Source organism: Arvicanthis niloticus, chromosome 1, assembly GCF_011762505.2.
Source record: "Arvicanthis niloticus isolate mArvNil1 chromosome 1, mArvNil1.pat.X, whole genome shotgun sequence".
Classification (NCBI taxonomy): domain Eukaryota; kingdom Metazoa; phylum Chordata; class Mammalia; order Rodentia; family Muridae; genus Arvicanthis; species Arvicanthis niloticus.
Genome location: NC_047658.1, coordinates 153,511,521 through 153,535,419, shown reverse-complemented (window position 1 = coordinate 153,535,419; position 23,899 = coordinate 153,511,521). Strand labels below are relative to the sequence as shown.

The 23,899-nt window shown below is 46.4% G+C and overlaps 1 protein-coding gene across 2 annotated transcripts in view; it reads right to left on the bottom strand.

The window, feature by feature from the left end:
• Window positions 1-838: 838 nt before the first annotated feature.
• The window catches only part of Pdcd11 (programmed cell death 11), a 41,938-nt gene continuing 18,877 nt past the window's right edge, over window positions 839-23,899 (bottom strand). For both annotated transcript variants that reach the window (XM_034496975.2, XM_076923868.1), the window contains 19 exons: window positions 22,755-22,904; window positions 21,916-22,031; window positions 19,303-19,868; window positions 18,350-18,412; window positions 15,291-15,396; window positions 13,163-13,252; window positions 12,902-13,004; window positions 12,157-12,334; window positions 7,586-7,642; window positions 6,878-7,000; window positions 5,400-5,522; window positions 4,699-4,963; window positions 4,438-4,554; window positions 3,735-3,884; window positions 3,307-3,554; window positions 2,542-2,710; window positions 2,057-2,210; window positions 1,737-1,902; window positions 839-1,219 (listed from right to left, as the gene is read on the bottom strand). In XM_034496975.2, coding sequence (XP_034352866.1) covers window positions 1,048-1,219; window positions 1,737-1,902; window positions 2,057-2,210; window positions 2,542-2,710; window positions 3,307-3,554; window positions 3,735-3,884; window positions 4,438-4,554; window positions 4,699-4,963; window positions 5,400-5,522; window positions 6,878-7,000; window positions 7,586-7,642; window positions 12,157-12,334; window positions 12,902-13,004; window positions 13,163-13,252; window positions 15,291-15,396; window positions 18,350-18,412; window positions 19,303-19,868; window positions 21,916-22,031; window positions 22,755-22,904 — 3,116 coding nt within the window. In that variant the 3' untranslated portion in view covers window positions 839-1,047. The remainder of the gene's footprint in view (window positions 1,220-1,736; window positions 1,903-2,056; window positions 2,211-2,541; window positions 2,711-3,306; window positions 3,555-3,734; window positions 3,885-4,437; window positions 4,555-4,698; window positions 4,964-5,399; window positions 5,523-6,877; window positions 7,001-7,585; window positions 7,643-12,156; window positions 12,335-12,901; window positions 13,005-13,162; window positions 13,253-15,290; window positions 15,397-18,349; window positions 18,413-19,302; window positions 19,869-21,915; window positions 22,032-22,754; window positions 22,905-23,899) is intronic.

Below are 23,899 nucleotides of genomic sequence, written 5' to 3'. Positions count from 1 at the left end.
CCCAGGGCTGTCTCTCTAACAATCTGACTGAGTGAGCTGATTTAACCTGAGGAGAGGCAGCCTGGCCTTTTGCAGGGGTCATCTCAGTTGAAGACATAATATCTGTCTGCACACAGACCTAGCACTAAACTCCAAGAGTCAGTGCGTTCCAGCTCTCCCTCCCTCTTGGCCTTGCATCAATGAGCTCCACACTCTAAAACCTCATGTGCTTCCCTGTTTGTCCTGCTTCCAACCCAGCCATTTCCCACAAAAAAACTTTTTTTTTTTTTTTTTTTTTGGTTTTTCGAGACAGGTTTTCTCTGTATAGCCTTTGGCTGTCCTGGAACTCACTCGGTAGACCAGGCTGGCCTCGAACTCAGAAGTCCACCTGCCTCTGCCTCCCAAGTGCTGGGATTAAAGGCGTGCGCCACCACCGCCCAGCTACAAAAAACTTAAGACAACATTTTAGACTCAAACCAACACCCCCCTTACTAAAAAACCCAAACCCACCAACAACTAGAAAGGTCTGTGCTAGCATCCCAGGAAGCTGGGTTGTGCCAGAGATGAGGTGAGTCTGGGGTGAGACCAGGTAGATTAACCAATGCTTTCAGCTTTCCTTAGTAGCTTTGGGTTCCTGTTTTTTTGTTTGTTTTTCTAGATTCTTCCTCCATCCTCTTGTCTCAGTCCCCTAGCCTCCAAAACAGGGCAGATGGTACAGGCTGGGCTGAGACAATGCCTGGACCCCAGGACCACATGGTCTACAGTCTTTCCAGCTACCCACCGCTTGAATGTGAACTAAGAACTTGCCAAGCGACAAAGTGGGAACTGTCTCAAAAGATTCTTTAAAAGATTTTGAGAGTTAAAAAAAAAAAAAAAAAAAACTCTCAAAATTCTTTATTCTGCCAAGATGAGGAACTCGGGTCAGTGAGCCAAGCCTGCATCCCATGCATCCCATGAGCAACACAGCCTACAGGCGCTGCAGAAAACGCAGCAATTAAGACAGTCCCCAGGCAACAGCCCCCAGCCCCCAGGTGCCTGCTGTCCCCAGGGTGTGGTGGAGCTGCGCCCCTAGTCCTCCAGCGCGGAGCTCTTGGCCTCCACGTACTCCAAGGCCTTCGCCTTGACAGCCTGCACGTCCTTCTCGGTGCCGTGCTGCTTCTCATAGTCCAGGTAGCGCTTGAAAAAGAACTTCATCCTCTTAGGGGCCAGGCTCAGATGAATGACCCGCTCAAAGATGTCCCTATGAGGAAGAACAGGGAAGCAGTTTCCTTAGGGTCCCTACCATGTGACCCCTGTCTAGTGCCTCCCAACTTGCTCTCAGGTATGGGGTCTAATATCCAACACCCCGTTTCTTATTTTTATCATCAGTATGAACTCCTGACAGAGACAAAAGACTTAGCCTGCCTTAAGTTAAGGACAAGCTCCTGGGTTGGGAACACATGAGGACAGAAGCAGACTTAAACTCATGGCCTGTAGGGATTGTGGGGACAAACGTGAGAGCATGCCTATGAAGGTTCCATCCATGAGAGGCTGGCAGTGTGAGCTATGTGGGACCCCAAGCCTCCTGGTTCCGGGTATAGACCAAAGGTGCAAAGGTGAAATCAAGTGGACCAAGCAGCCATGTCAGAGCTGTTTTTCAGTATCAAGTCAGACAACTGGCAGCTGCCAGGGAGTGGCTAAACATCACTGACATGGCCAAAGCCCCCTTCCTACTCCACACTCCAACAGGAGTCAGCCCCGGTCTGTCGTCCCCTCACCTGACTTCTTTCTGGCTGCCATGCTTGATGGTCATGTCGATGTAGACCGACCAAACATCTGTGCGTTTTGGGTAGGTGCTCAGTGTGTTTTCAAAAATGGCCTTAGCCCGTTCCACATCCCCGAGCTGGAACTCTAACTGGGCAAACTTGACAATCACATCCACATCTGTGGGAAAAGGACAAGTCAGAACCAAGACAACCCAAGAACCTCGCCACAGCACAACCATCAGCTTTTCTAAATCAGAAGCTACTAGCTGCCAAATGCCACCTTAAGTATCTATCAGTCCCGAGTGTGTTCAGGAGCTGGGAAGAGTACTCACGCTCCTTGGTGGGCAGGCACTCCAGGGCTCGCTGCAGCACGCGGTGACTGGCCCCAGCCTGACTCCTCCCCAAAACAAAGGCACCATATTTGATCCAGACAGCCTTCTCCTGCCGGAACCGCTTCAGCATCCGGTTGTACAGCTCACCAGCTTCCTGTGGGAAAGACACAGTAAGCTAAGGAGCATGGCACTTCAGAGGGCCAGCAGACAGGCTATGTTCATGGACGGTAGGCTTGGCTCACTGATTCTAGGGGCCCGAGGAGACTGGGAAGATCTTCAGGAGAGCACAGTGTAGTGACAGGATACTGGGAGCTTCCCTAAGTAATCCCTCATGTATTCTCACCTCTGTGGGGAAAGGAAAGGGCCTGAGGCTGAGATGTGACATCATGGGGAACCCAGAAGGTAGGGTTCTCACAGAATGCTGGCCCTGGCCTGCTCAAGAGTCCAGCATCTGGGGCACCTAGGCACGGAACTTAACACCCTACCTTGAACTTCTCGGACTTGGTGTAGATGTCAGCCAGATGCAGGAAAACCTTGAGAGGCTCGTTGTACTGAACAGCTCGCTCGAAGACCTTGCTCAGGGACTCCTGAGAGCCGTACATGTTTTCCAGGTTCAGCAGTGCCACCCACACGTTCAGCTTTTCCTGCTCCTCCCTGGAGGCAGTGGGTAGAACATGAGCCCCACCCACTCAGTGTTGGATGCCCAGGAACTATTTCTTTCTCCAGGCAACAACTGTATCCTCAAGCCCACTGTGAATATAGACACAGAGACTCTGACTCCTGCAGCTTAACAGTAAGGGGAACCTGTGCTCCCCATCTCTTACTGCCAAGACTGAGGCTCCTGACTTCTCCCTCCATTCCTGGGAACAAAGCCTCCGATTACACGCTGGGCCTATGCTCAAGCTGGAACAGAATCTTGGGTCTGATTCTCTCCCCCAATGAAGAAAGCAAAACCTAGGACAGTCATCCGTCTACACTGGGCTTCAGAAAGCTACCTCTGCCCTGCTGAGACCAGAGGAACCCTGAGTAATGCTGAGTTCTCCCCACTCTGCTTGTGTTACTGGGAATCTTGTCAGCACACAGAGACAACTAACTGTTGCCATAGCGATTTCATTGAAGAGGACCATAAAATATTAATGAGTGATCTGTTTTAGTTGGCTCCACTTAAGACTGAGCCTGAAAGACCATGGGCTGCTCCTGGCCTGACCATGAAGAAATGAGCCATGGTGGCAAACTCTGTAAGCCCAGACCTGAAGGAGATGGTCTTCAGGGCTCTCTCAGCTACGGCCCGGGCCTTCTCAATCTCGGTGGCCTGTAGGTGGAACGCCATGTACTGCAGCCAGAGGATGGAGCTGTTGGGAGAGCTCAGCACCAGCCGGTCAAAGTCATCCGCAGACTGCGGCTGTCGCCCCGGGTCCATGAGTGCTTCCTCGATGCGCGACAGCTCCTTCTCTGCCTTCTGCTTCTCCTGCTCCCTCTCCTTCTTGCCCTTCTTCATCTGTTATGGACAGAAGAAAAGTGACTCATCTGCTCCTTCAAGCGCAGAGGAATCTGAGTAGAAGCCATGGTTCACAGGACAGTCCATGGCCCCTACCCAGGAAGACACATAAGCCAGAAGAGGGCATCGGAGTTGGGAATGAGTTTCTGCAAGCGATGCACTGTCTTGGGAATACAGCACCTTGGCTGGGTGTGGCTGCTCATCCTCCTCACTGTCTGAGCTCTCTTCTCGGATTGGCAAGGCTGGAGTCAGAGAGTCGAGCCCCACGTCCCAGATGAAGCCTGAAGAGAGGCGCAGCCGGGGCACCTCTGTGGGTTTGGTTGGCTTTCCCTGCAGGGTGAGAAAACTGAAGGAAGCACAGGCCAGGCTGTTTCCTGTTCCCACCTACTGCCAAACCAAAAGCCTTCCTCCTTTGTCTCTCTGTTGAGGGAACAGCAGTGACTTGAAAATACTCTAAGTCACTTAGACAATGACTTTCTACAAAGTGTAAACACTCACACACGCGGAAAGTAGGAGATCTGGAACAGGAATATGGAGAGTGCCAGGGGTTGGCAAAAGTGAAGAGGTGCTGCCCCATGGCTGAGACTCCCAGAGTCCTCTCCACTGCTTGCACTTCTGAGCAGCGTGGGCTCATCTAGGCTGTGCCCTCTCTTTACCTGCCCACCTCTTTCATTCCGTTCTTGATAAACATGTTATTAGTGTTAACAGACCCAGTCCTCAAGGAGGTAGGCTGGCTGAGGTAACTATGCTTCACCACCCACTGTTTTATAGAGAACCAGCATGGGCTGGGACAGCTGAGCTCTGGGAAGACAAGGAGCTCCTCCCCAAAGCCTCCCCCCCCCCCCACTCCGAAAGCCTTCCCCCACTCCGTGGTGAGGCTTACCCTGGGAGGCAGCTTCGGCTCCTCCACCTCATCCTCTCCTTCCCGATAGTACACTTCCACACCACTGTCGTCTTCTTCTGGTGCCCCAGACTTCTTTGGCCTCTTGTTCACTACTTCCTGAAATGGTAGGGGATAGGATGGGAAGTGGCTCCTCACCCTCACGGTGCCTGCTCAGAGAAGGCTGGGTGGCCGGCCCTCACTTCTCAAACACTTCTTATGGGTGAGGTGAGGTGCGATGCTTCCTGGGGGAGGGGGACTCACCTGCTCGCTCTCAGACTCCTGGCGCTCCCGCTTGCCCTGCCCACCCCTCTGTGACTTCTGGGGTTCTTTCTTTTCCTGGCTGGACAACCCAGACTCCTCTTGCCTCTTCTGGTTCTTCTCTTTCCTTTTCTGGCTCTTCTTCTCTTCTCCTTTCCTCTCCTCTTGTTTTGGAAGAGGTGGTTCTGGGGAAGCAGAGAACACATCCGGCTTCCCAGTGTCTCTGGGAAGGAGTGACAGCTCTATCAGGTTCTTCATGGGGTCCACACTGATGCAGGAGGAGAAGAGGCAGAAAGTAAGGACAGAGGTTGACTGGGCACCTGCAGATCTTGCCTCGTCAGCACTTAGGCCTTCTTTCCTTGTCAGTCAGAGCCAGAGCCGGGCCCACCTGCCTTAGATGCTCAGTATTCTCAGATAGTTTACACGTTTCACCTGCTCAGTGGAAAGAGCCAGGGAGCATCAAGTATGGGTGCACTTGATCAACAACAACAGAAGCCATGTCTACTAAACTGAGGCTGGAATTGAGGTCAAAAGCTTCAATTGAAGGTTTTTCACTCATCTGAACACTACAGACATCATTACCCCATGCCTTTATGTTCTGGGTTTACCTGAAAACCTCCTCCCAGGGCAGGGCTCTCACCAAAAGGGGTCTGATTCACACCACAGAAAGAGGGACAGAGAGGGCAGGGAGAGAAGACACTTACCACAGGATCTTGGCAGTGACCAGCTTTCCCTCAGGGAGGCCTCTGCTATGGAGCTCTTTCTCGGGTGGGATACACTCAGAGACATGTGACTTCTTGGCCAAACCCAGAACGGAAGGTCCAAGGCTGAAAGGAGACGGACAGGAGCCCTCTGGTATAATACAACCCCACCATACCCAGTGCCCCGCTTTTACAGGCCTCAGAGTTTGATAGGATATATGAGACGCTGGGTCTTGGCATCCAGGAGGATAAAGTTGGTTTTGGAAACTGGAAACAAATTGTCATATATAACGAAGGTATGAATTCGTATTTTATTTGAAGTACTGAAAATCCAACCCAGGCAAGCTAGGCAAGGGCCCCATCAGTGAACTCTGTAACCCTGGCTGGCCTGAAATTCAGAGACTCTCCCGCCTCTGGCTCTGCCTGTGCTGGGAGTAAAACTACGTGCCACGGCCCAGCTCCCTGGCTGTCTTTTATGCACTCTAGCACCATAATGTCCACATCACAAACGACTAAACAGATAACAGAAAGGAGACACGAGAGTAGGGAACTGGCAGTGGCAGGGCTTAGGAACATGATGTGGCCACATTAAGACTCAGGAAGGGGCTGGTGAGATGGCTCAGTGGTTAAGAGCACTGACTGCTCTTCCGGAGGTCATGAGTTCAAATCCCAGCAACCACATGGTGGCTCACAACCATCCATAATGAGATCTGATGCCCTCATATGGGTGTCTGAAGACAGCTACAGTGTACTTACACAAAATAAATAAATAAATTCAAAAACAAAAAAAAAAAAACCAAAAACAAAACAAAAAAAAAGACTCAGGAAACTGGCCATTGTGGCATACACCCTTAATCAACACACTCATGTCACATGACAGGTGAAACTGTGAGTTTGAGGCCAGCCTGATCTATTTAGTAAGTTACAGGACAGCCAGAGCTACATAACAAGACCCTGCCTTCAAAATAAGTAAGACAAATAAATAAATAAATAAATAAATAAACAACACAACAAAGAATCATGATCAAACACAAGAAATCCAGAATTTGAAACTGAAAATGTCATTCTATTTCCAAAACACCAAACAAGAAATAATTCAAAACTTAAAAAAAAAAAAAAAAAGCATTTAAGACTCTAGGACTAGAGTGATGGCGCCATGTTTAAGAGCACCTGCTGCTCTTCAGGACCCAGGGCTGGCTCTCAGCACCCATATGGTGGCTCACAGCCATCTGGATCTTCAATTCCATGTGATCTGGTGACCTCTTCTGACCTCTGCACACACCAGACACACAAACACACAAACACACATGCACACAAAACACAACTCAGAATTTTACCAGCTGGTAATGCATAAGCTCTTCTCTACTCTATCAGAGTTGACTGGGGAGGAGGCGGCCAGCCCAGGGCCAAGCAGGCAGCTCGGGTAGCACCTGGCTCTCTGGAGCCAAGCCCCAAAGCCTGTGCCCGGCTCCGTTACTCACCCTATGATCACACCACTCGACAGGACAGACTTCACATAGCCCCGCAGGACCTGCCCTTCCTTGACATCCTCAATGGAGTTGACTTCTGGATCTTCTATTTTACTTTTTGTCTCTCTGTTTGTCCTAAAGGAGTACAAGGCTTACATATACATGCCTTTAACCACTGCTGCTCTCCCAGAACACCTGCAATAACTGTATTGTGTAAGACTGTCTCTGCACCTAGAGGACTGTAGTCTAGAGTCTAGCCTGCTCACTCCTGTAGTCCTGCCAGACCAAGGCTGTGTCTGACAGCTAGCTATGTAGAAACAAGCCAGAGAGAAGCCACATTTAAAGCCTGGCCTTACCCAGTAGAATGCTGGTCAACTCCTTCTATTCCACACTTACACACCCTCCGCCCCCCATCATGAACCCTGGGACCAAACACCTGCCCTCACCAGTATCATCTTGTTATCTTGAATACCCACATTTAGGTAAGCAAACCATTCCCTTCAAGACAAGAGACCATTCCCTTCAAGACAAGAGCCTGGATTCTTCCAGAAACTCAAATGCCTCTCCCACCCACAACCCATGACGCACACTTAAATAAAAATAGTTCAGTATGTAGAGACAGGCAGAGGAGGGAGGAACTCAGAGTTCTATCCCAGGCAAATGCACTATAGCCCAAGTCTGCTGAGTTGTTCCTTCTCCTTTCTCAACACCAACACTCACCTGGATGATCGCAGTGACAGAGCCAGCACACGGTGTGCTGTGGACAGGACATAACATCTGGAACAGGCAAAGGAGGAAGATACACTCAACCATCAATATTTCTGGACACTCACATGCATGAAATTAAAAGATAGCTCTGTAGTAATTCTACTCTGTAGTCAGGTAGGTGAAATGCTGCAGCAGGGCACTCTCATGATGCGGGGTAGCAAGCTGATTCAGTCAGCCACATGGCGGCGAGGTGACAGAATGGTGCTCTACCCTACACTGTGTGCATTTTCAGTTTCTGCTATCTTCAACTTAAGAGTTTATCAGAAGCTGAGAGAGATCTGTACTTATGAGTTGAGACTGTCCCTACAGTAATTCTTAACTGTGATCTCCATAGACAGAAAAACCATAGAAAACATGACCCAGGGACAACTGAGTGGGGAGCCAGACAAAGCAGGGAGAAACTTGGAAGAGGGAAATCGGGAAATCTATAGTAGCTCAGGCAAAACTATAATTCATAGTCCTTTATCACTAAGTAGAAACAGAAAGGATTGGAGGCAGAAAAGACCATGGCCACAAGCCAGTGCAAAACATTCCCACAGCAGGTATTTGCTTCCCACAAGCACCAGAGCCCTTGACGCTGGAAGTAGGCTTCAGGTGCTACCTTGACGCAAACAATTTCCTACCCACATCTGACAGAAGAAGGGAATTTTAATTGCATGCTACCCATAGGTCTGGCTGTCATAAAAGTATTCAAAATGACTATGTTGCTAAAAGTCACACCCTCACTTTGTAAGCTTCAATAGGCAAGCCAGAGATGACCTGTGTGTCTCTGGGATTCACTGAAGATCTGTCTTCTGCCAGGCTCTGGGTATCTCTGTGCTGTTGGTTTGGATAAATACTTGACAGCTTAGGTGGATGTCAGGAGCTGGGACTGGGTCATGACTGCTTTCTAGTCTCCGAGGTATGCACTCTACTTTGTCTTGGCTGGCAGCGGCTACACACCTTGAAATCTGGCTCTTCTCAGCCACTTTTCTCAGTACAAAAACGGCCTTAGAACTTACGTGGGGCTTGTGGTGTAAATTGTACTCCTTGAACCTGGAGCTCCTAGATCCTCTAAGGAGGATCACAAATCTGAGGCCAGCCTAGACTATAAGACCCTGTGTCTCAGTTCAAAACCAACCAACCAACCACAGATAATTCCGACCCAGGTTTGTTTGTGGGTATCTGAAACGGTTTATAAAGTCTGCACCCCCAAGGTTGCTATCCTTTTACAAAAAACATGTATAGATTCTCTTTTTTTAAATTAAAAATATAAATGTTTCAAATAAATATAAGCAATTGGCTTGGAAAGCAAGAACATAGGAAGAGACAGTATAAGAAGTACAAATTAACAGGCTGGAGGCCGCTCAGCAGTAAGAGCACTGTCTGTTCTTGCAGGGGACCTAGGTGTGGCTCTTAACACCTATGGAGCAACTGCTTAGCTCCAGTTCCACATCCAACGCCCTCTTCTGGTCTCCGAAGGGACTGCATGCACATGGTGCATTGACATATAAAATCAGTATTTTTAAATACATATATTTCATACATGTATATGTATACCTATACATACATATATACATACATATAAAATCAGTATTTTTAAAAGTCTAACTAAAAAATGTAAATTAAAATGAAAGATCAATTTTTGCCTATTCCATGACTAAAATAAAAATTAAGAATATTCAGTCTGGGCTGGAGAAAAGGCTCAGCAGTTAGGATTCTTTCAGAGAATTTGGGTTTGATTCCTAGTATTCACATGACAGAACTCCAGTTCGAGGGAATCCAATGTCCTCTTGTGGCTACTGGGGGTACCAGGCATCCACATGGTACACACACATACACACGGTCTCATACATATAAAACAAACCAAAGCAAACAAACCCAGTCTTACAATCCTAACAAGGAAGCAGAGGGTTGCAGTCACCACTGTTAGGGGACTATAAGTGAAGAACAATTTTGAAAAATATTTAACACCAATTGGTCCATTAAATTTACTTCTATAAATGTATTTCAAACTTCTACTATAATCAAAAAATGCACAAAAAACTGGCATTTCAACATTACTGTCTATCAATAAAAACTGATTAAATAAGGTTAGATAAAAGTGGTGTAATACAAACAAATAATAAAAATAAGGTGGGAGAACAAGATATTAGCATGAAGGAAAAATTCATGATAAACTGCTTTGAGAAAAAAAGCAAGTTGCAAATAATATATAAAGTGAAGTTCTATTACTAACTGAAGTAAAATTATACCCACATTGTGTTCAAGTCTGGAAAGGTCAGAGGTTAAAATATACATGGCAAAAGCAGGTAGGAGAAGAAGAGGCAGACACTTATATATTGGAAGTTTTCTTTCCAGCAAACAAAACTAAACAAAACAAAAAGACACAAAACAGGTTTAAACTTAAGATGCTTATTTCAGGGAATGGATAAAGAAAATGCCACACATACACAAAGAGTATAATCTTCATATACACAAAGAGCATAATCTTAACTATAAGGAAGTTACATCATTTATAGAAAAATGGGTGAAACTGGGGTTCATGATAAACCAGACTCAGACAGGATTACACACACACACACACACACACACACACACACACACACACACAAATGGAAGGGACTGTGAAGGGAAGAAGAGGGAAATAATGATAAGCTAGCTCAGTAATTATGAGCACTGGCTCTGAATGCCTGGCTCAATTCCCAGCACCCACATGGCAGCTCACAAGCACCCATAACTCCAATTACAGGGGTCTAATGTCCTCTTCTGGCCTCCATAGGTACCAGGCACCCATGTAGTTCACAGACTTACTGTTGGGAGCAACCTTGCTTATACATTAAAGGCCTAAGTCAGCCATAGGCCTAAGTCAGCCATACATGCCTACTGACACAAAGTTTTGGTCTCTGTGGGAAAGCACTAACCCTAGAACAGATAGCTATAGATCTTGTAGATGGGTAGCCCTGGTGGGAAAGTACCAACCTAGATAAGAACAAGTAATCATAGATCTTATGGACAGGTAGCTTTGGTGGGAAAGTACTAACTTAGATAAGAATAAGTGACCAATAGATCTCATGGACAGGAACATAGTGCCTGTTCTGCCCTGCTTCTTCTGTGAACTTTTCACCCAGCCAATATCCTGTTCTGAAAGGCATCTGTACTCCCCCTGAGAACATTTGCGCTCCCCAGAAACAAAGACGACCTCCCCACATCCTGCTTCAATGTGTATATAACCTCCGTGTGAAAAAATTAAAATTACAGCCTGATCAGACTTCCAGACAGGCTGTAGTTCTTTGCATACCCCTGTTCCCCCATTCTCTCTTTCAGGTGGTCCCCTGGTCCTAGTCCACCACCCTGCTGGATGGGGCAACTTACATGCAGGGAAAACACCCAGACACATAAGATAAACTAAGTAAAACATAAAGGACAAATGAAAGAACAAAAGGGGCAATGGGAATTGGGCAGATGGACAGAAGCTACACATTTCTTATATGCAGAATCTAGATGTAACTGACCCATAACATGGAAGCAGAAGGGAGACTATTGGGGGAAGTGGTGTCTCAGAGCAGCCATGGAGGAGAGATGGAGAAGGTAATGGGAATACAAGGTACAATAGTCTGATGTGTGAAAATGTCATAACGACAGCCATTGTTTTGTATGCTAACAAAAGTTTAACACGTCACGTTCTCAGAAGAAGCTGTGCCCCAGCTGCTCTCTAATGAGTGCCACCCTGAACTCTTGGGCTCCAGCTCAAGGAGAAGATGGGTCAAGTACAGAGGACTCTATGCCATAGTTCCTATAAAGCCAACTGTTGACAAATCCATGCACAGGAGAAACTAGCCACTAAAGATGCTTGCAAGAGTGCAGCCTCTATCGGCAGAGTGAAGAAAGTGCATCATCACAGAAACAATGGATAAGCTATGTAAAATTAGTTGCAACTGAGTCCATGTCTTTATTCAGAGGGAGCAAGTGAGACCTATCTAATTGGCTTTTTTCAAGATGTCCACTTGTATGCTATCCACACAGAACTTGTGATATTTATGTTAAAAGCTACCTAGCTAGCACTTTGCATGAATGAAGACTATGCTTGAGAATCAGCTCTGGGGGCCAGAGATGATTCAGTGGTCTTAAGGAGTCAGGCCCCAAGACCACATGATGGAAGGAGAGGCCAACTCCCACAGACATCCTCTGACCTATACACACATCCTGTGGTGCATGGAGCATTCATCTTCAATCTTGTTTCCTTCTCCTCCTGCCATCAGTAGCTCTAAAGTTAGTGATACCTAAGTATGTGACGGCAGGAGAACAGGGACAAAAATCAGGGTTAGCAGCTTTTCCTTTTCATCTGTGTGTGAAATTAATAAACACAGGATGTTCCAGTGAAAAGGCTTTGGCCTTTCAACTTGGTAGCAGTTTTAAGTATGCAAACCTGATAAATTTTTCAGGGCGGGTGGGGGGGGGAGGACTAAAATCACACACACACACATCAGATAAAAGAAAATCCCACCAATTCCATACATAGGCAAAAGAACTCTATGGCTCACCTGACAATCTTCTGGGGGCAGAAGTCTTCCAGGGGTGCCTCAGAGTACGAGTCACTCATATGAAATATATTGACTTTCCCTATCTTCCCAAAAGGGAAAGAGACGGTCAGTCCCTTGTTGGGCTCCACCTTTAACACTCGGCCCATGGCTACTTCACCTTCTTCAAGTTTGTAAGGACCTAGTGGGAAAAGGAGACAAGAAAGCTGCTTGTACTCTGGCCTACTATAGCCTGCCAACCCAGAGAAAGTGGAAGCCACCCAGACTTTAATAGACTCATCATAGCTTAAACCCATGACCCCATAGTCATCAGACAGATAATCCCTTCTAAAAGACCTGAGAAAACCAAGTTTAGAAAAAGGAGACCTACTGGGCGGTGGCGGCGCACGCCTTTAATCCCAACACTTGAGAGGCAGAGGCAGGCAAATTTCTGAGTTCGAGGCCAGCCTGGTCTACAGGGTGAGTTCCAGCCTGGTCTACAGAGTGAGTTCCAAGACAGCCAGGGCTACACAGAGAAACCCTGTCTCGAAAAATCAAAACAAACAAACAAAAACAACGAAAAAGGAGACCTAAGAGCAAGAGAGTCACATAAGTGAACAAAGCCCCAGAGAAAACCAAAACCAAATAAATACACCCTCTCCCAGAATGCTCTGTTCTGGCTTTCTGACACTGATGGTCTCTCATCTTGGTAGCATCTGAAGCCTCCCACCTCTGCCCCTCTCCACCAAGGTACCGAGTCTTTCCACACCTATGAGTGACAGACATAAGAAAGCCCTGGGGACGTCTGGGCCAACAACGGTGGCCCTGATGGCCTGCCCAATCTGGAACTTCTTCTCTGGGTGTTTCAGAACCTGAAAGAATTAAAAAAAAAAGTTCTAATGTTCCCATCAAAGTTTGCCATTTATCTATAACATTTAAGTCTCTGCCTCCTAATCCACCAAGCCCCATATCTACTCAGGTACCCCATCTAATCCATGTGAACTCTTGAATCTTCTCTGCAGATACTGACCTTGAAGTTGAGGGAAGTGAGCAACAAGGGGATTCTCCCTCGGATGTCTGGTTCAATGTCCACTTCAAGCCACTTCTTCATCACATTGTACTGTAGGGGAACAGGGCAGATGTAAGAGCACCCTTGGCTGGCCCAGTACTAAAATGCACTCTTAGGAACACTGAAAAGGATGAAAATCCCCTCATTTCCCCAAGGAACAGGAATCCATCCTGTGGCCCCACCCAACTTCACATCTCATGGGCTTCAATCAGTCAATGGGTACACAAATAACTAGGGCTGTGCACAGCGTGCAGAAGTGCTGCATGCTGCAGGAATATACTGGCTATTAACAAGCACATGTGATAGGAGATGCTGACATTTATTTATTTATTTATTTATTTATTTATTTATTTGATTTAATGTATACGAGTGCTCTATCTGCATGTATACTTGCATGCCAGAGGAGGGCATCAGATCCCAGTATAGATGGTTGTGAGCCACCATGTGGTTGCTGGGAACTGCACACAGAACCCCTAGATGAGCATAGTGCTTTTAAGTGCTGAGCGACTGTTCCAGCCCCTAGATGCTGACTCTTCAAACGGTACTAGGCAGAAGGAAAATGGGCAAACAAGGCATAGGAACCAGCATGATACAGGCTGGAGGAAAACCAAAGATAATTGTCATGGTGTCTGGGATATGAAATGTGTAAACAGATCATGAACAACCGTATGTGCTGTGTTAAGTCATCTGGGATTATGAATGACTCAGGCAGGGGGTGACATGCCAGAAAGATGATTATGAAAGAGATTCTGGCAAAGAAAGACTTCATGCCAGGTATGGAGGTACACACTTTTAATACTTGCGCTTGGGAGGCACAAGCAGGGGGATCTCTGCGTTCAAGGCCAGCTTGGTCTATATAGTGAGTTCTAGACCAGCCAAGTTGTAGAACCCTGTCTCAAAAAAACAAAAACCAAAATCAAACCAAAAAACCCAAACAGTGGAGAAAGACCGGCCTTTCTTAATGCATCTGACGAGAGCTATGAAGCTGAGTGGACAGGATCTCAGCATTCACTCTGTCTAACTCACAACATTCATGTCCAAGGAAAACCTTAGAGTGGTTGTACCAATCAGACTTGATATCAAAGGTGAGTCAGTCTCTGGACAGCTCGTTCTGCTCGGCTAAGGCCACACATGTTCCATGGAGTAGTCTGGCCCTGAAGCAGCTCTATGTTGAGGTCAAGGCCTACCATATCCTGAAACAACATGTCCACTGGGTTCTGGGCAGTGCCAGGTCTGGCTGCTCATCATGTCTTCCACTAGACAGCTGCAATCAGTCATCTAGTGTCTCAAATGCTGCTTTAATTTCTCCATCCATAAAAGCAGAGACCCCCAGATTAACATCACATCCATTGACTCAGGCCATCACCTTGGTCACTTTGCCCACTGTCATAGTTTGGACCCTGGCAGCCACCATACTGATCTATCTACTCATTCTCAACCAATTCATTGTGTGGTTCTTCTGGCATTATCTGCACTTATCTTGAAACTTCCATGCTGCCTTTCTGATGGTCTTTTACATTTTTGGTCATTTAAATCTTTATTTTCATTTTATGTGTGAGTGTTCTGCCTGCATGTATGTGTGTGTAGCATGTGCATGCCTGGTGCTCAGAAAGGTCAGAAAAGGATGCTGAATCCCTGGACACCCAGAACTGGAGTTAACAGACAGCTGTAAGCAACCAGGTGGGAGCTGGGAACTGAACCTGGGTCCTCTGGAAGAGCAGCAAATGCTCTTAACTGCTGAGCCATGTCTCTAACTCTCTGTACTACACTTTTGGTGTTCTTAGTTCAAATTTTCAGATGAACAGACTTATCTTCAAAGGTTGGAAAGACAGCTCGTTGCAGTCAGGGCCAGGACAGGTGTAGCAGGGAAACTAGAGAAAATGCACCTGCTCCCTGCCGCCACTCCTGTATTCGGATCCCACCTAGAGACAGGCTTTTGAGGGCAGAGGCCAGGTATCACCATCCACAGCCCTACGCGGCAGTAAGGACAGACTCCAGATGCCCAGTGCAGTCTCTGACTCCAGTTTTGCCCACTTTGCTCTGATGCTGACGAAAGGTCAACCATGCAAAGAGGACAGCAACTACTCACCTTCTTGAAGAAGCAAGTCACAGTCTGCCCAACCTGGTACTGTCTAATCTTCTCCATGGGGCTCACAGAGTGAGTGTTAAGAGCACTGTAGCCACCCTTCAACTCACTGTTTGAAAAAAATCAAGAGAGTAAGCCAAACCCCTGGGTAGATTCTAACTTCAAAGACCTCCCCCAAGTGGCGGTGAGGGACATAGCTATTTTTACTCTTATGGACAATCTCTCCGTTAAAGGAGAATCTTCTCAATAATCAGTCTGGGACTAATCATCTTTTTCTGAGTCATTGATCTATGGATAAACTAGGGGCAAACTAGTTCACGAGTCTTTCATAAACATAGTAAATAAAGTTATTTTGGCTGTATGTGGTGGTGCATGTCTTTAATTTTAGTTCTCAAGAGGCAGAGGCAGGTGGCTGTCCAAGGCCAGCCTGGTCAACGGAGCAAGTTCCAAGACAGCCAGGGCACAGAGAAACCTTGTCTCAAAAAACAAACAAACAAACAACAAAAAATTATCTCCATTCTTCTCATAGCACTTTAGCTATTGCTTTACTTTGCAGAAATGCTCTTACAAACAAGCTCGCTGAGCTTGACCACAACCTCATGTGTGAATTAAGCATAGACAGTAACTTGACTGTCTGCTGCTGAAACAGGAGCTGAAGTCAGACCTTAACTCAAAGCCAGGCATCTGGCCTCTGCTAAGTTGCCATTATCAACTTATTTTCAGACATGTAAGAACAAGTGATCCGAAAGATGTCAATCCACAAATGACTAAATAAAAAATTACACACACACACACACACACACACACACACACACACACACGGAAGACTTGCTAGCCCAACTTACCCACTGAGATGGTTTTCTAAAACAAGACAAGACTCATTCACACATTTGTACAGTGGTTACAAGTAGTTAGAAATGCAAAATATGGCCCTATGTGCCAGTGAATGCAGAGACTATTCAGACTCAGTAATTCCACACAAGAGAAATGCTTGCACGTGAGCAGAGGGGAGGGAGATCAGTGTTGTCTGCTGTGGTACTGTAAGAAGTTTTCTGTAATTTTAACGCAGATCAGAAACCAGCCAACTGTAAACCATCCTTTGATGGCACTTTCAGTTGAGTACGGTCTGGCACTGTCATAGGATTAAACTGCTATCATTTAAACTGATGCAGATATCCCTTCAGAATTTCCTTCAGTAGTGCTAGGATCTGGCATGGCCAGAGTAGTCTGCCTCTGTGCAGCAACCAGCTGTTTGAAACATCCTTTCAAATGCAACAAACTTTAGTTAGCCCAGTCCTGCTGCACACAGAAAGCTCACAGAGGGCAGAAGCAGAGAATACATTAATAAAAGCCAATCTTAAAGTATAGGAAACAGAAAATAGTATTTTTAAGCCAGGCAGTAGTGGGCACAACACCTTTAATCCTGGCACTTGGGAGGCAGAAGCAGGCGGAACAAAGATCTCTGAGCTCTTTGTTCAAGGACTGTCTGGTCTACAATGTGAGTTCTAGGACAGCTAACACTACACAGGGGAACCCTATCTCAAAATACCAAAGGGGTTGGGGGAGAAAAAAATAAGAAGAAAAGGTTACTAACTAAAAAAATACAACATACCAGTGCAAAGGGAAAGACACTGCACTAGAACCACCGGCACAGTGAAAGCACTCCGTTATTCGCAAAGACTGTAGACAACATAGTTATTTTTTAAAAAAAAAACCTAACAACCTGTAAAACTAAGGAAACCACATCTAAAAAAAAAAAAAAAAAAAAAAAAAGATATGCGGTCTATGCACCAAATATATTAATAATCTAATCTAAAGTTCATATGCTGAATATAAAGTTTTAAAAACATGGCCAGCAAATGGAACTCAACACCCCAGAAATAACCCCATGGCAGACACAAGCCTCTCCAGAAACTCTGATCCCTCAGGCTGCCAACCAGACACTACTCGGAAGTTATTCCAAAAGTCTTTCCATAACATCCCTTACTCTGAGACTGACAACTTGCTAGAACCCAGGCTGACCCCAGGCTGACCCCACGTGGCATTCGTACAGTCACATGCCCTCAGCATGGTTTACTGATGATGATCCATCAACCCCAAAAGGTTGGAGTCCTTTGTGGAGGAAACAGAAAGCAGGGTCAAAATGGTTATGATATGAGAACAGGCGACATCACCGTGGGGACCAGTCTCTTACACAGTGTTACTCTGCAGAACTCATCAGATGACCTACAGTTCCACGTCAGCTTTCTGTCACCAAGCACTGAAGCTGCTCACACTGAAAAAATACGTATTCTTGGCTACCTGCTTATTTCAGGAATTACTGAGTTCTAGAAAACTGGATCAAGACAGAAAGGTTCTTTTTGTTAGACACTAGCACACTTGCAAACAGTGTTGACATTCTACACTACAGCCTAGCCTGGCCTTCAATTTGTGGCAATCCTCCTGCCTCAGCCTCTCAAGTGTTAGGATTTCAGGTACAAGCCTCTATGCCAGTGATATTCAACCTTCTTAATACTGTGACCTTTTAATATAGTTCCTCATACTGTGGAAACATAAAATTATTTTCATTGCTACTTCATAATGGTCTTAGATGCCCACTGTGAAAGGACTGTTTGGCCCCCAAAGGTGTCATGACTCAGAAGCTGACTCTATGCTCACTTTAACTTTTACACCTCTAACTAGCCTTCGGACGGTTAAAAAGAAAAAAAGTAGCCAAGAGCTTGAGGCTCATGTGTGGTTGCCACCCTCAGCATCTCAAACAGAAGTCTGTGGTCAAGAACGTCTCTGTTCTTTAAAAACAAGCAAATCGTCGTCTGTCCATGAGAAGAGATGCTGAGCTGGACCTGCAGGCAAGCTCTCAGTCTGCAGAGTCTCCTGAGGGAAACAAGGCAGACTGGCAAGTCCATGAAGACACAGACTCAGTGTGTCTGGGCAGAGAAATAAGGAGACTTAGACACCGAGAGGCAGACAAGTCCCAACACCAGTAGGCTCAAGAAGAACTTGGGGTCATTGGTTCTAAAGACCAGTACTCTCAATGAGACCACTGTCAGGTTTTCCCTCACCTTGGTCGAACACTCAGCTCCAGAATGGTCAGAACAAATCTGGGGTGACTTATTGGGAGAAACCTAGAGAGAAAGAAATCAAATCACTTCTTAGTACTAACATGATGATTCCAGATAACAACCTCTTACTGCCCCACCCTAACCCAAACTGATTACCACCCACCTCACACCACCATACTAGGCTGACAAAGGTCCACTAAGAACTATCATATCAGGCCCTGACAAGACTTACTTGAGATCCTATGCTTAATTCTTGAAATTAATATGCTATCCATAGGCCAGATTTTGAACTCTTTCTTTTCTTATTATAGAAAGAAATCCAATTTGATAACACAGCAAGATTTAGATTAAGGGGCCATTAAAACAGCTTGTGTGCAGGTGAGAAAAGTTGGCTTTCTATCTGCCATGCATGGGTCAAAGTATGTGTGTACCTGTGAATTCATGTGTGTGCGCACACACACACACACACGCACGCACACACGCACGCACGCACGCACGCACGCACGCACGCACGCACACACGCACGCACACACGCACGCACGCACGCACTACAAATAAAAGATGTGCCATGAAGGATGTACTATGAGAACTGCTGATATATACTAACAAGAGCATGAGGCAGCAACCTATTATGCAGGTAGCATACATGTTCACTTTGTCAGTTTCACCAGTGGCCTTCCAAGGTAGACTATGCCATTATTCTCACAAATTACAGAAATGACTCGGCAGGTAATCTGAACTTCAAAGCCAGGTCTAAGTTTAAATCCACCCTTTAATTGCTACATAATATTTAAAAAAAAAAAAATAGTAAGCTAAAGGATTCTGACTGACTGCCTTCTAGTTAACTAAGAGAAAATGTTATTTACATGCAATCCCTGCCTATGTTCCCATTCTTCCCGTAATTGTCACAGTCCCCTCAAAGCCAGGCAGCCCCATCTCCCCAAACCCCATACTTAGATGTCTTCATATCTCGCCCACCGATCACTCTCGCAGTGACTTTCTTCCCAGCTTTCAGCGTGCTCGTAGGAGAGATGCCCACTGGGACATCATCTAGGATGCGGGAGGCATGGATACAGCCAACAAAGCCATCATCTAGAGCCACAATAGCATGTGTGGCCTTCACAGACTTAATGGTCCCTCTGACTTTGTCCCCAATAGCCAGGCTATGCCTCTTCTTAGACTTCACAGTCAAGTCCTCCTCCTTTTCCTCCTCTTCTTCCTCCTTCTCCTCCCCTTTGTCATCAGCTGTCTCTGAATCCCTCCGAACTGGCATGCTGGTCCTCTTAGAAGCTGGCCCTTCCACAGCCAAAATCAGACCGGTCACTCCTGGTTCTGTGGTCTTGAGGGTGAGGCAGACACCCTGTCCCACATGTAGCTTCTCAGAGTCAAAATGGAAGGTATCATTGAGGTGACAGATCAGAGAGAAAGCCACAAGGTGGCCAGTCTCCACCAAGGAGGCCACGGCAAAGGTCTCCTCCAGATGCTGCACAATTCCCTGGTGTCTACTGCTTTTTCTCAGCTGGAAAAGGGAAAAGTCGTATTTAATCTTCCCACACAGTAGGGTTACCTATTCGTGGACCCACAAGGCAGTGTATGAAGAAGCTCCCTGATACCCAGGAGACTGGGTTGTAAGCAACTGGCTTTCCCTCCAGACACGGCTTTCCTTCCCTGAACACTCAGTGCCCAGCATCCCCAGAAGCCCCATGCATTGGTTCTTTTCCTTCAGATAAGGTTTTACTATGCAATCCACAGTGGTCTAGAGCTCAGAAGATTCCTGCCTCAGCCTCCCAAGAGCTGGGATCCCAGAGGTATGCTAGCATGCCTAGCTTCAGTTGTTTTGAATTTAAATTCCTAGGTTCCATCCCAGAACTTTGGGGGTTATTATGGTGAATCTGATGCGTAGCTCGGAGACCAACAGCAGCCTGCAGATGGGTCCTGCACTGCTTGTTCCCCACTGAGGCAGGAGATTTTACTGATAGTTCACCACAGACAGAGAGAGAGCACTCTGCTCTGCTTGTCTCACAACCCCACTCTGTTCAGGCTCTGCTGTGCCTGAACTTTACTCAGACAGTAAGACGGGAGGCCGCCACTACAACAGAGAGCAGAGTGCATTGACATTTCCTGTAATGCCAGCACCTGGGAGGCAGAGGTAAGACAACCACTGAGAGTTCAGGACCACTTGATTTCTAGGCCAGCTTGGACTACACTGTGAGAAACTGTCTCAAAACAAAAACAACCAGCAACCAAAACCTGCTGGATAATAGGATAATGATCAAATGCAGACTGAACATACCTAACGGGAAAAGCTCAAACCCATGCTTTTTGAAGTCATTGGTACATGAGACTTCAGGAGTTTTACACTTTAGGCATTTCAGGTTTCAGATCTTTTGAATGAGGACAACTCAATCAGTACTGTGTGTAAATATTCCAAAATTCAAGAGTCTGAGGTTGGCCTGGAGAGATGGCTCAGTGGTTAAGAGCACTGCCGGCTCTTCCTTCCAGAGGCCGAGTTCATCCCATGCATTTCATCTTGAATGAGCAATGCAGCACTACACAGCCTGTGCGTTTTGTTTTGTTTTGTTTTGTTTTGTTTTTCGAGACAGGGTTTCTCTGTGTAGTCCTGGATGTTCTGGAACTCACTCTGTAGACCAGGCTGGCCTCGAACTCAGAAATCCACCTGTCTCTGCCTCCCAAGTGCTGGGATTAAAGGCGTGCGCCACCACTGCCCAGCCCCAGCCTGTGCATCTTACCCAGAGAATATTTCTACAGATTCTGAGCTTTTCCTTAAGCTTATCCTTGTTAAGACAGGGTTCTGTGTATAGCTCTGGCTGCCTTGGACCTCATTCTGAGGACCAGGTCGGTCCAGGGATCTGCTTGCCTCTAACGGATTAAAGGAGTACATCACCATGCCCAACACTCACAGAGGCGTCAGGACAGAGTATGGCCATGCTGCCTGGACATCAGGATGCCCAGAGCAGATTGATTGTTTCAGATCTGTTTTTAAAACTAGTTTACAACACTTTCAATATTTATTTCTAATAAAATCTAAATTCTGCCTTCTCCTATTTAAAAAAAAAGGAAAAAAAAAAAAGAAAAAAGAAAAAAGAAAAAAAAAAAAAAAAAACTTGGAGGCCAAGACAGGAATGAGTTCAAAACCAGCTTGTCTCAAAAAACCAAACAGTTAGGTCGGGGTTGGTGTGGGGTGGATGACATCATACATTTACCAACATTAGACCCTGATAGTCCTCTGATAACAACTGGATGGAGCCAGTCTGTGCCATGTGAGCCAGGCACACATTTGGCAGGCTGTCTCGTTGAGCTCTAACCCTCCCAACCTGTATGTTTTATTCACTCCTTACGGTACCTGATTGGCCATATAAAGACAGCTGGATCATAAAATCTGTTACCCAAACCAGCATGAAAATCTATTAGCTACACAGGGCAAGAGCAAAACAGGAGCCACCCCAGTCAGAGCCAGACACAGTTACTCCAGCTGTCGGTTCTCTAGGCCGAGAGTCGCACGGAGGTGGAGACAGATATGAGGTGGGAACCGGACGTGAGCTTACCTTTCTAGTTTTCCTATTCACCAAGTCCTGATGAAGGGAAACATGGACCTCCAACTTCAACATGTCCACGTGCAGAACCACGACCTTCTTCTTTTGCCCAGGCTCCACCTCCTGCCCTGCAGCGCAGAGGCAAGCATAGCACAATCAGCCTTGTAGAACAGGGGAAGGGAAGGCAGCTCTCTGGGACCCCCTCAGTGCCAAAGGCAAAGATAGAACATTTGCCACATCTACATGGCCCAGAGTTAGGAAAACCAAGGTGTCCACCACACACAGCTAGGCTGGGCTAGGCCTAATTCATATAATTTAGTAACATAAAATCCCAACTTCACCCAACTAAAAGAAAGGCTCTCCTATCTTAGTTTCTTGATGCTGTAATAAAATACTCTGACAAAAGCAGCTCATGAGAGAAAGGTTAAGTTCATCATGGTGGGGAAGTCAAGTCAGTAGGAACGTGAAACACTGACCAAACTGCACCCAGTCAAGAAGCAGAAAGCAAAGGATGCATGCTACTGTCCTGCTCCCTTTCTTTACTTACAAAGCCCAGGAGCACAGTCCATGCCATCCCATTGAAATTAATAAGCCAAGATGTCCCTACTCCCTAGCCATGCCCAGAGGCTGACCCAGGTAATTCTAGGTCCTGTTCAGCTGAGCACTGACACTAACCATCAAAAGATCCACACACAAACATTTACCCTGCTGTCAATGGTCTTGATTTTCATCCACACAGCTAAGTATGCTTCAACTGAATCAACTCATCTGCTACACAATCTTGGAAATTCTGTATCCAGCAGAGGGAGAAGCACAAGGTCTCATCAACCATCCATGATGAGTAAACTCACCTGCCCGGTGGTACCTGCTGGCTCTCAGGATCAGGTCAGGCACAGGGACCCCGCTGAACACCACTGAACCATCTTCCAACACCTCTTGTACCATGGCATCAAGGACCATCCCTGGGGTTATGTCAGCCAGTGTCTGGATCAATATAGAGTCTAAGGCCCAAAGAAAGCAGGGGATTAGTGAGGGACACTCTTAGCAATCCTTTCCTCTGGAAATGAGTCAGCATCACGGAGCAAGAGAATACTCAAATCACTGACACGGAAGGAGTGGGCTCACTGCATGTCCAGTGGCAGGACAGGCGTGGTGGTGCATGCATTGAGTCACAGCACTTGGGAGGTGCGGGCAATCAGATCTCCGTCAGTTTGAGGTCAGCCTAGTCTATGCACAATGAGTTCCAGCCAGCCAGAGAGCTACACAGTGAGACCTTGTCTCAACAAGATAAATCAAATACAACACAAAACCAAGATCATTTAGTGTCAGGCCTGAGTGCAGTCCCTGGGATTCATGTGGTGGAAGGAAACAACCAGTTCCCATATACTGCTCTCTGACCTACACAGACCTGCTGTGGCATACTCACATCTGCTTGTATACACACAAACAAAATTTAAAGAAGAAAGTGAACAGGTTGGTAAATCCACAGTGTAAACCCAATGCCACAGAATGCAGAGAAATTTTGATTCTAGAAAAATTGTGGTGGTGAGGGGGAGTTTGCAGCTGCTTACTTACAATGACTTTAAAAAACAAAAGCAAAACCTAAGGTCTCCTATATCCCAGACTGCTTTAGAACTTGCTGTGTAGCTGAGGAGGACCCTGAATCCCTCATCTTCCTGTGTCTGCCTTAGCTTTAGGACTACAAGTGAGCACCACTCAGCCGGTGTAGGTGTGCACGGTAGGTAAGTGCTCTAGCACACACTATACCCACAACCTTTTTATTTTGGAGGGTGGGAGCAAGGTCTCATGTAGCCAAGGATAACCTTGAACTCCTGATCCTTCTGCCTTCACTTCCCTCCCGAGCAGCAGTATTACAGGTGTGTGCCATCCTGTCTGGCTATGCAGTACTGGGGATGCCACACAGGGTTTGTAGATGCTAGTCAAGCATCCAGGCAGACCTTCACCTTAATCTGGGTAGTAAACCGGTAATCACTTC